This window comes from Carettochelys insculpta, chromosome 1 (assembly GCF_033958435.1).
Source record: "Carettochelys insculpta isolate YL-2023 chromosome 1, ASM3395843v1, whole genome shotgun sequence".
In the NCBI taxonomy this organism is placed as follows: Eukaryota; Metazoa; Chordata; order Testudines; family Carettochelyidae; genus Carettochelys; species Carettochelys insculpta.
Genome location: NC_134137.1, coordinates 283503537 through 283516123, shown reverse-complemented (window position 1 = coordinate 283516123; position 12587 = coordinate 283503537). Strand labels below are relative to the sequence as shown.

Genomic DNA, 12587 nt, shown 5'->3' with positions numbered 1-12587 from the left:
GCCCATGGGCCAGATCTGACCCTGGCTTGCCTGACTCTTCCTCATGATGCTCAGGGCTCCCCACCCCACAGTGGGGAAGGTAGCCCTGAGCCTCAGGGGCCGGATCCATGCAAGCTGCAGCCTGGATCTGGAACGCGGGCTGGGGTTCCCCACCCCTGACTTTGATGTACTGTTGTATCACACACTCCAGGGGGGCAGGGCCCAAGCCAGGAGGGTGCAATACAGCTGTACCTAGAAGAAATGTCAGTGTGGGGTAGGGTACAGGGAGCTCAGGGGCAGGAATACGGGCAGGGCATTTAGAGTGTGGAGGGATCCAGGCAGGAATGAGGACTGGGGATAGGGGACTCGGGGAGGGGGCTGGGGGATGTAGGGGAGAATATGAGGGAACAGGGAACTGCAGCCACACACACCTGGCCACTGGTGCTACTGAACTTCCAGGGAGCGAGGTGAAGTATGCAGCCTGACGTTTCCTCTGTCCCTCCCCTGGGTAGCCAGGAGTGAGTGGCTTGCCCGTCTTCCCCTTAAAGGCATGGGGTATCTAGCTACTGGGACAGCCCCATCCAGGGGGGCGGGCTGGGGCACACACTCCAAGCCAGACCCTTTCACTTGCCTGCATCTTAGCAAGGCAGCCTGCATGAGAGCTCTGGGAGCAGCTACAGCCCAACTCGGGACTGGGTCCCCCCATGGCCATGCATCCACATGCACAATATGTCCTGCATGCCTCCTAGCTCCACCCAAGTCTCGTAAGAATGATCCAGAAATTAAAACTTGGGACTAGCCGTTAAAGGATCGGGATTCTTTTTCTGACATTTGGCAGCCATTTCACCTCTTGTGCCTTGGCTTCCTCTCTTTCAACTGGTGATACTACTATTGCTTACCTCACAGTTATAGTAAAGGGCTTAAGTTCTCAATGCTTGACCAGTGCTTTGAAACCCACCACTGGAAGGCTTTGAAGAAGTGTGGAGTGTTACTATTATCATTACCGCTACACTGGCTGTTAAGATCACACTGGAGCGGAAGTAGCAGACAAAAGCAAGATGGGAATTTGAATGATGTGATTTTAAGTTTGGATCTCTTGCAGGACTAGCAGCACTTGGAAGGGCCAGGACAATTTTCAAGACCGTTCCAAGCATCAGCCCTGGACCACGGAGCAAAATGAAAAGAAAATGTCAGCTATTTCTCCTTACTTTGTAGGTTCCAAAGACTACCTCCAAATCAAAAGAAAGTAGTAGTGAACCTGCTCACTTACTGGATGAATTGAAGTCCTTTCTCTATTTCCTCTTTCCTTTTCTGTCTCTCCATTATAGCGTCTGTAATGAGAAAAACACAAAGCCAGGTATTACAGATCTTACCATAAAAGTAGCAACACAGTACTGCATTTAAGTGACTATTACAGTAGTAAAATGTTCCATACCAACTGCCTCAAACACCAAAATCTTTCATTTACTCACAGCATGGGAAGCAGCACAAATACAAACTCACTACCCACGTATCTCCCCTTCCCTGTACGCCACAATGCTGATTTGCAGAAGATCATCCAATAGGGTGTACAGGAATTCAGCCACACAGGGCCCATTTACTCTGCTTATACTGACAACCACGGTAGCATGGTGTCTGTGTACACAATACATGCATGGCATTCCCCAGCACCAGCCACGCCTGCAGGATGATTCCATCCAGCCCCAAATGCACACGGAAGATACCATTTTGAATAACAAAATGGTGTCCTCTGCATAGCATGGCCTTGAATGCACTGTACATGCAAGATCACAACACATCAGGGAGAATTAATGGAGACCTACCCCCATCCCCCCACAACTAAGCAGCCATCAGATGACAAGCAACTTTGATTACTACTTACCTGGGTTAGATCTGAAGCTGGAGTGAGACTGGAGGAGGGGGTGGCTACCATGGGGATAATGTACGCAGTTACTTGTATTTGAGAGACGTAAGCACCAGGGAAGCGAAGGGATTTAACTTTGTGGTATAAATAAAAGTACAAAGATGAAACTCGGCCAAAGAGAATTTCAGGCTATTGGAAAATGTTTCCTAATGATGACACCTGTTAGACTATGGAATATTCTCCTAAGGACAGTGCTGAATGTCCCATCACTCAACTTAGAATGGACAGAGACCATAGGAAGCTACTGTACAGAACAATCCTGCATTGACCAAGGATGGAAAAACTCAGGCTGGTCACCCATTCTCTTTCACCTCTATTTTCCAGGACTCTATGAATGCAAACAAGTTAACCATACAAAGGGGCCAATATTCCCCTACTTTAGATTTGTGACAAGTGAGACCTAGAAGTCTTGTTCTCAACTGAAATGGGTCAATTTCAAAAAGTTACATTTGCACTGTTCGTCTGCCGCAGCTTTGGTGCAAAGCCAGGAATAGCCCACTCTCCACATCTATACTGCTGCAGGAGAACAGGAATAACATAGAGAGCTAGTGGGCATGCTGGAATTCTGTGGCCAGAAATCCCACAGAGCCATACTGTCCCAGAGAAGCCATGGTCAAGAAAGGTGTTCAACCCGTGCATGGTGAGGAGAGGGAAAGGAAGATGAAGTAAGCGCAGAAACATGGAAGTGAGGTGGAATTCAAGCCACCATGTTCTTCAAGGAACTATTTGTACTCCCAGACTAGGGTTGCCACCACTGAACAGATTATGCGGAAAATAAATCATTCACCCCTCCAACTCTACACCAAAACAGCCCAAAGACAAGGCCTAGTTTTTATTTACATGAAGGCCATTTACACCCATTGTAAGTGTACACTTTATTACAGTCAAAACAAAAACTTTGCTGTAAATGAGAATTAAGCCCTTGATGCCCAAGTAGGAAATGGCAGCAGCATTCAACCACTGTCGGTTATCGAAGCCTCCTCACCACGCTCTGCATTGTACAAAACTTAGAGGAAGACATGACCTCTACTCCAAGGAGGGCTTTCCATGTAGAACTGGATAGATTATTAGTGCTTACATATGTAACACACCAGTGATCAGAAGGTAAAGAAGGGCAAATAATCTAAATCTCTTTGGAGATTCTCTTCACTCAGATCTGTGGAAGAAAGGCAGCTTTATAAATGGATCTGGAAGAGGAGGGTGTTCCAGGAGAAAGTCAAAGATGGTCAGAAAGCTAGAGTTGGAGATGGCTACAAAGGGAGCCGTGAGACAGGACACTTAGGTAGACCAAAAGGAACCACAGGGAGAGTAAGAAGAAATGCAGGCAGATGCCAAGCTGGGCAGGGCCTTGAGGGGGGAGGATGGGAAGAAGACACCTGCCCCATGCGACCAGAAGCTAGACACCACGTTCAAAGAAAAGACTAGCATGGTCTGAGCAACAGATGGAAAAGACCACCTTAGCAGTAACATTTTAGATGGATTGGAGGAAAGACCCAAAGAACCCAGAGAGGAGGACACTGTAATAAATTAGGCAAGAGATTGTCAAGGTACATACAAGGAGTTTTAACAAAAGGGATGGAGAAGTTCAGATGGATATCAGAGCGGTTGTAATAGAAGAGCCATTAGGCTTTAAATCAACAACTTGAGTGTAGGGCAAGACAGAGAGGAGATAAATGTAACAATGAAATTGTAAGGCTGGGATGCTCAATCATGATGAAGAAGACAAGGTTTGAAGAGAGGAGGATATGGACTTGATTTTTGAACGAATAATTTGATTTGATGTCAGGAAGAGATAAATTTAGTAATGATCCACATAGAGATGGTTACTGAAGTGACGAGAAAGTATAAGGTCAATAAAGGACAAAAAAGGAGAAGACAAAGACAGAGAGTCACATAACCTCAACAAGAGGGACAGGAGATGGACAAGCTACCACCAGAGATGCTGAAACAGCAATGAGAGAGGCTGGAAAGGCAAGAGAACACAGAATCACAAAAATCCAGAGATGAGAGAATGTATACTAGAGGAAGAGGAAGTTACTGGCCATACCAGACAGGACAAAGGATATGAAAATAAAATAGCTGGCCATAGACATGGCCCGCTGGGGACCATGAAGAAAGCAATCAAACATTGGCAGATCACTGCAGAGCAAGTGACAACAAGCAAAAAAAAAAAACTCTAGCAATGCTCTAAATCCCTGTCTATCCACACATTAAATACAACGTGCACAGCAGCTATGAACTTTCCTGAACACATCACCTAACCCAACCTTTGCCACTTCCACCAACCAGCTATATTGTCAAAAGGCGCATGCGTGGGGGTTGGGTTGGGGGAGAAGGGGAATTCAGCCTCCATTCTGCTACACCCCTAGCCTCCCTGCTCAGACACCTCACAAGGTGCCCAAATGGGGACATGGACATGAGTTACAATAAGAACTGTACTAGGACTCCTGCCCTGTTTTACACACCGCTGAAAAAGCTGTAAATGGAGAATGACTTGCAGTCACTAGGGCTGCAAGACTGTCACAGCAGTGACAAAGGGACAGACACCCTGCCCTTTCAGTCTAAAGTGAGGAGGCACTGACAACCTATCATGGCACTTGCCACCTCAGTACAGCAAGCCTAATCCTGACCGGGTGAGCAGGGGAAGCCCCGGAGGCACTAGAACAAGCCTGCCCCACACACACCCTGCAGCAGCCGTTCCTATCCCAGAGTGGGGCCTAGTTCCCTGCTCTGGGGTGCTGCAATCTGGGAGACAGTAACAGTGCCGCTGAGGTTCACATGTCTGTCACTCTCTCATGATCCATACCTCGTGACTCCTGATTACCACCCATGACTTTACATGCCATTTCCCCTTAACACTCATGAGTTTACTACAATTACCAATGACTGCACTGTTATTTTTGATTACAAGATGCAAGACCAGTCGCTCAGTGGTTTGAGCATTGGCCTGCTAAACCCAGGGTTATGAGCTCAATCCCTGAGGGAGACATTTAGGGGTCTGGGGCAAAGAAAAAAAAATCTATCAGGGATGGTGCTTGGTCCTGCTTGTGAGTGCAGGGGACTGGACTCAATGACCCCTCGAGGTTCCTTCCAGTTCTAAGAGATAGGCGTATCTCCAAGTCAGCACCCCTAGCCATTACTAACCAGAAGCTGGGCTGGAGCCATGGACTTTGCGAGGAAATGGTTCCATAACTCTTCCCTGGTCCCCCAGACTCATCAAAAGCCCTTTGTAGCTTATTTCAGATTTCTGCCCTTTTTCACCTCCCCTGCTTCCCCCGCACTTGTCTAACCAGCCACTCATGCTCTTTCCACAGCCCACGACTCCCTTCCAGAGCTGCCCAAGACTCATCAGTCTAATCCATGCCTGCTGTTATCTTTGTACCTGACCACTGATCCCTAGTGCACAACAGACCATTATCTCCTGCCAAACCCTACATACGGCCTACTCTTCCCTGTGCTGCCCTCTGTGCCTGAAATGTGCTCTTGCCTCTCTGCACCACAGGCACCACCAACCCTTTCACTGCCCTTTCTATGCTCTACACGCCTAAGCACAACAATCCAATCTCGCCTGCGTAATCATCCTGAGCTACTGCTGACCCTGCCCACTCTTCTTTGCTGTCAAGCCCATCCACGCACCTTTTCATGCTTCTGCGCCCTGCTTTACATAACCCCACATACAAGAACAGGCTTCCTGTGTCCCACCGTCCTGCAATCCTACCCGCTCCTTTATACATCTCAGACAAAGCATCTCCCTCCACTGTCTTCCACTGCACAAGGACCACTATCATCTACCACTGTGCTCCATCCCATGAGGCTGCCCACTCCCCCAGTCTCCCTCCTCAACTGTTGTGACCTGCCCATCTCACCAGTCCCCATCTCACACTGACAACTCCCCCATCCCCATCCCCTTCTACCACACCTAACTCTGCAAGTCTGACCGCTTCCTCATCTCCCCGTCATTACTTTCTCTGCAAACCTGACTGTTCCTCAGGCCCCCTCTGCCACGTCCTATCCGATACCTCACAAACTGCAAACCCGTTAATGTGAAATACCAGCCATCCAAATGCATGACTAACAAGCAACTTGTGGCACACCTGGCATTTGTGGCATGTCATAACTGACAGATAGATTTTTAATTATAAAAACCTGTTTAAAAGTATGTGTTCTATTCTTCTCAATTAAAGAAACAAAACCAGGGTTTACTGCAGGAAAAACAAAAAGCCTTATTATACCACATGAAACAACAAAATGCCCCCTTCTCAATAAATCACCACCATGGTTTGAACCTTGGGCCTTCACAGACCTCCACCACATGAGTCACAGAGGGTATCTGTTAACATCCCTGTGGTTTAGCACTAGACAGGGACTACACACTTTTTGCCAAGCAGTTACAAACTCTTTACTAGGCAGCAGCAAAATACTGGCAGTCACGTTCTGTATTTGGGAAGTGGAAAAGTGTTCTTCTGTTTAGCCAGGGTAACCAAAGCACACCAATTTGGCACATTAAAGGTACATCTACGCTACTGGTAGATCGACCTGGTCAGGGCTGATCTTCCAGGGTTCGATTTTGTGCGCCTAGTGGGGACATGTGAAATGAAACTATCTGAGTCGACAGTCACCTCTTTACTCCTCAATCTTGTGAGGAGTAAAGGAGGTCGACCTGAGAGTTTCTCATTTCAACCTCCCTCAGCGTGAATGGCCAGGTAAGTCGGGCATAGATAAGTTGATTCCAGCTATGCAGTTGCTCTAGCTGGAATTGAGTATCTCCGATCGACTTACCTGGCGTCAGTCTGAAACGCAGTATGGCTCAGTGGAAAAGACTCGATTCTATCATATTAGAGATCTGACTTTTATTTCCAATTCTGACTCTGCAAAGTTTGTTAATTTATTTCAGAAACAGAGATTGAGAAGGCTAATACTTGACTGCTTTCCAGGCTTTGGTTAAAATGCTTTGGTCAGTAATATGGGCTATAAACACAAGAAAATATAAATGGCAATCAGCAGAAATGAGACCACAACTCATGACCTTCTCATTCCCAGCTTTCAGCAGGCACAAGGTATTTAGACAAGGAGTTGTCAAGCTGCAGAACTGTACCTAATGTAGTGCAGCAAAATAGACACCCTGAATCAGCCCAAGCACAGAACATTCTGCACAACCCAGTACACCTAAAGAGCTCTACCCAGTCCTACATGTTTGATCATCCCCTGGTCCATGTCCTTTAACTCTTCCCCCATCTCCCTCCACCGTGGGCCATACCTGACAACTCCCCGTGTCCATCCTGTAACCCAGCTACCTCATCCCAAGCTCTACTCTCCATGTCTCACCAGCCTCCATCCCCCCCCACACCCCGACATGGCCAAGGCCATGCGTCTAGCCACCCTCACTCATCCGACAATACAGCCAGCCACAGAGGTCAGCGAGCCAGACAAGATGGCATCACGGTTACCCTGGGTACAAATAAATACAGGGAACTTCCACAGCCACCCCTGCGGCCGGACTACACGAGTGCCCCAGCGCACATATGTAAGAGCACACGCAACGCCGTTCGGACACACCACTAGACGGGCAGCCAGCACAGAAAGCCCTGGGGATCCCCACAGCCCAGGCCACCCCATTTCCTGCACCCCCATGCTCAGCCTCCCCTACTTCGCAGCAGGCTCCCCCCTAGCGCTGGGCTACGTCTCCCCCCCATCCCTGCCCCTCCGGAGTGGATGGCATTTCAATGCCCCCAGCACCCAAAGGGGGGCTGTCCCCTGCCCGTCTCCCCGTTCCCGGGGCGGTGCCACTCCCCTGCCCCACTGAGCACCACAGCCTGGTTTGATCCCTCCAGGAACAAAGTCAACTCCCCGCGCAGCTCGGGCTCCCTCCCTCCCTTCCCCCGCCAGCCGTAGGCCGCCGAGCCCCGGGCTCGCTTAGCCGACGCAACGGGCGATAGGAGCATCTGGGGCGGGCACACGCGCCGCCTTCCTCTAGCAGGAACAGCCGCCTCCCGCCTCAGCCTTCCAGGCGTGGATTCCCCCCCCGCCCCTCAGGCAGCTCGCTCTATCGCCGGGAGCTCTCGCCCACCACGATCTCCCCCAGCCCCCCCCGCCCGCTTAGACAAACAAGTCCCCGGCAATTTCAACAACAACAGCCATCACAGCTTTCCAAGTTTTGGGAGACGACTTTAAAAAAAAAATCAGGGCTAACTCACTCCCCCTCCCAGAAACCAGAAGGCTCGAAGAATAAAAAAAAAAAAAACTATTATTTGATGAACTTTCCAACCCTTGAGGAATGTGCACGTGAGAAGCTAGTTCACAAGCGTTTCTTTGCTACTGCCCGGGGCTTATGCCCCCAAGAGGGAAAACTGCAGGCAAAACACAGATCAGGACAGAGCTTTGAAATCTTAAAACCACACAGACATAAAAAACAATTACTTGCTACCCAGTGTTCGAAGCAACCCGAGGGGCTTTTTTAGCTCGCTAGTAACTCTTAAACTCCAGTTACATTTTTTTTTCCACAGAGATCTTTGGCAATTATTTCCTGCAAGCCACACATTTTTTTGGTGGGAGGTGGCCTTGAAAATAAATAAATTTCTCTGTTTGCTTTTGCTGCTGCAAAATACTTCCTCTATTTAATGAGTATTGGGAAGAAGGGGGGTTTGCTAGTATAAATTAATATTTCGTTTTTGATTCCTGTCTCTCAGATCTGTCCCTTTTATGCCTACAGTTAGAAAAATATCCCCAAAAACAATAAAGGACTCACCTCTGCTTAGGTTTTTCCCACTCACACTACGTATACCTTTCCTTGATAAATGGTATGATATTACTAGAGATATGATTAGAGTATTATTACTATTAGTAATAATAATAGTAAATGCTATTTAATTACAGAAGGAAGCATTCTGCTTCCGGATCTGCTACCCCTGCAGCTCCCTCCATGTGCCTCCTGGTCTCTTTACTTTCATTTCCAGGTCTCTCTCTCTTTCCCTCAGCCGTAACAGCAGCTTCCCCTAGGTCCTAGAACTAACCGGTTTCGTCTAAACAAATCCTATGGCGTTGAAATCGGTTTCTTGATTTTTGCCAAAATAAATGCCTTGCTGCCAAATTGTCACACTGTCTGTGACAGCTGATATTATTTTGAGCACTGATTTCAACAGATTTTAATGTTCTTTTTAGTAAAGACGTATAGCAGGCCTGGAAGCCTTGCACATGCACACTTGAGTAACTTTATGCAAATAAGGTGTCACATTAAAGTCAACAGTGAATGTATGCCACCTAAAAGGGCCACCACTATATGTGTTCTATATGCGTGCGTTGCAACACATTCATGAAGTTAAGCCTCGGCAGATGCAAGAAAATTCAATATGGTGATTACCCACTTCATCCCACAAGGCTGTAGGATTGGTCTTCACAATATGATCTTAAATTCATTAGCTCAGCACAAAAAGACGCAAGTAACACAATTTCAGTCATTTTCAAACTCCTAGATGGCTTCTGGGGGGGACTTATTCTCTCCTGCTAGCAATATCAGCTGTGAAATAATTTTTGCTGCTTTTTCAAATCAACACATATTTCCAGTTTAGGCCTTGATCCCACCTAAAGCTGCAGGCAGGCAAAAGCCTGCATCCATGTGAAGCACCGCTATCTTCAATGAACTCCATTTGGATCCAGTTCCAGGATGGGTCTTAATTTAATGCCACTGTTTCCTCCCCCACTCTGCAAATAACATTTTTGAGTGACAGATATTTCTTTTCAGACCAATTCTGAAAAAAGACCAAAGGTTGCAAGGGGTAAAGACAATAAGAGGGGCAGGATGAGGGTTAAGGAGGCAGAGTTAAGGACCAAAACACTAAAGGGCTGTGCACAATTCTCAGCCAGTAAGAACAGAATTGTCAACTCATCACCTGCCTCTCCAGAGACCAACATTGAAACAGTGGCCACAACCTTCCATCTGAACAATTGCCTGCCTAAACAACCTCTTACAGTCTATTGCAGATTACTCACTTTCTTTCCAGTCAGTTGTCACTTATTTAGGAGGAGTCAGACGAAACCATGCTCTAATGATACCTGTTTCATCTCAAGCACTAAAGATCTGCCCTGTTTTGACCCTGAAGTTAGTAGAAACCTTCTCAGGAGCAGAAGCAAATATTTTGCAAACCTTCCCTTCTAGTGCTGATACCTGTTCCAGCAGAATATTGTGCAGCAGTTTGGGGCTGAAGTTGGCTATGTGTCATTGCTGCAGATGTAAGCATGGATCCTGATATCATCAGTGGTTATCTTAACTACACATTAACATCTAATTTATATGGTGGCTCATGTGGCTCACCCAAAACTTTTGCCAAGATGCCATCACCCCTAAAACTACACAGGACTATGGCGGATGAAAACAACCTGCTGCACCCAAGGCTAACAATGGTTCCAACAGATGCAAACAAGCAACGCAGAAGATCTGCCTGCTTCTGGGGCAGGGGGAACCCACCTACAACTGAAGTACCTATTGACTAAGTTTGCAACATCCTTTTAGGATGGTCCAGTGATACCAGCCAGTACCAATCTCGGACGAACAACGGCATATCAAGGTTGACAGCTATGTCCTCACAGAATAGTAATAACTCTGAGGTAGAGCCAGTAACAGAGAGGTAGCCATGTTAGTCTGTACATTTCTGCTGCTTTGTTTTGTCTGAGGTAGAGAGTCAGGCATGTTGATGAATTTCAGAAGCCTGACTTACAATCACCTATTTGCAGCCTAGCATGCAGCTCTTGGACAAGGCTTCTCAGGCTGCTGGCTGGAACAGCCAGAGTGGCTACTGCAATGCAGATATTTGGGTTAGTCCAATCTTCACAGTACAACCCTGGAGCAATGAGGCAAATGGACTCATGTGGTGGCATGCACAGTTAAAAGATTGGCGGGTGGACTGCAACACCTTGCTGCCCTTGGTGATGCAACAGTCAGATGGCTGAACAATCTAGATACCGACTTGTGAGGTATACAAAAGAAACGGACCACCTGCCTACGGCTGGGTTAAGGACTAAATTTTTCACGCAAGAATGTTCAGTTTCAACATAGAAATACCCAAGTGCAATCTGTGGGAGTCCTAACTTGCTCCCCTAACCACTCTTGTCTGTAACAGCAAGATGTGTTCAGTAGTGATGGCCTAAGGCGTACAGCTCCACTTTGGTCAAATTATGTCTTTCCTCATTAGTTAACTCCAGGATTCTACCACCAGCAGTCAGTATATCCACATCAACAACCGTGGGCTCAGCGCCCACCGGTGTCTGAGGCCTTTCCCACCCCCACCCCCATCTTTCCCTATCCAGTGCAGAGTGGCTTAGTTTCTGTAGACTAGCTCTGCACCAATCTACTACATCAAGCAGTCAGTAGGGGAAAGTTATTCAGATGTTATTTATGTACACAAAGGTTGATCTACCGTAGTACAGTCAAAGTGGCACAGCCCTCTACCCACTCCCATAGCGTGAATACAGTTATCTAAGAATATTGACAAAATCTTGTTTTCCTCAACACTTTGAGATCAAACAACAGTAGACCGTTTCCTTGCTCACCTTTCCCAAGCCTGTTTTTCAAGCCAGCCTTCTGTCCAGAATAAGCCCTCTCTCCCAGCTTCCTCTTAGGGGCACACTAACAATGCTTCTCTTGCTATATGATCCTGACATTGTGGTTGCTTTGTGCTTTCCATTTGCATGGCTAAAACCCAATCAACTACCCTTTGTGATAATTTGCCGGGGTTCCCAGAATTGTGAGCTTTTTTTTTTTGAGTTATTGCACGTGTCCATTCAGTTGTAGGCATGTGCACATCCCATGCACAATTGCTACAGATTTTTTCTTCAGTGGTACCTGTTGGGACAGCGGGAATGCTCTCTGGTGCCTCATACTACTGCTTGAGGTATAAAGGGCTGTGCTTCCCCAGATCCCCTCAGTCCCTTGCTTTGTTGGAGCTTCAATCTTTGTATCCACAAGTTTTCTGTTGCTCAGTCTATACAGAACCTGCAGGGTTATTTTTCAGCCTAGTGGCTCTCAGCATTCAGCCACCCCCACCCATGCAAATTGTTCCAGAACCTCTGGAGGGGATTCACAACTGTAGAAGTCACCAAATGGTGTTCTGCGGCTGGAGCTGGGACCATGGGGGTGCATGCACTGCCAATCCCAGTACTAGCATCCTTCAGTCTACGTAGACTATGGATCGCGCCCTTTGTAGTTCCGTTTGGCATCCTCATTTGCAGCGTCGGCTGTGACTGTGAAGACCCACATGAGAGTGACAGTCCTTGCTGCATCTGTTGCACATGTAATGTGTGTCTGGAAGGTCCTTGCTGTGCTTTCTGTGGGCTCGCTTCTCCTTTGCTAGCTGTGTGATCCTCAACTCACCCTTCTGAAGGCCGTTGTATAGTTCCTGCCTCCATCTGCTGCGACAATTCTGGTACCAACGGTGATTCCTGAACAGCAGGGGAAACTGTCACTGACAGATTAAGCAACTCTCTGGCTGCCTCAGAAGTTTCAGGTGTAGACAGCACCAGAAAGGGCTCCTTGGTCTGCAGTACCAAAAGGTGTATCCGTCCTCCTGGGATTGATATCCCTGGGCCCTTCCTGGGCTTCCACATCAGCAATCCTCCCTGCTTTACAGACTACTTCTAGGGAGGCCTCTTCTTTCAGCACAACCTCTGAGACATTTCCCCTGCTTGGTACCTT

At 47.5% G+C, this 12587-nt stretch overlaps 1 protein-coding gene across 4 annotated transcripts in view; it reads right to left on the bottom strand.

Moving 5' to 3' along the window:
• Positions 1–8816, bottom strand: part of ZC3H7B (zinc finger CCCH-type containing 7B) — a 60876-nt gene extending 52060 nt beyond the window's left edge. For 3 of the 4 annotated variants that reach the window (XM_075009887.1, XM_075009904.1, XM_075009910.1), the window contains exons 1-2: positions 8649–8816; positions 1250–1310 (exon numbers count right to left, since the gene is read on the bottom strand). In XM_075009887.1, the coding sequence (XP_074865988.1) occupies positions 1250–1302 (53 nt within the window). In that variant the 5' untranslated portion in view covers positions 1303–1310; positions 8649–8816. Of the gene's footprint in view, positions 1–1249; positions 1311–1861; positions 1978–8648 lie in introns of all 4 variants that reach the window. The other variant, XM_075009894.1, reaches the window with a different exon arrangement.
• Between the last annotated feature and the right edge of the window lie 3771 nt (positions 8817–12587).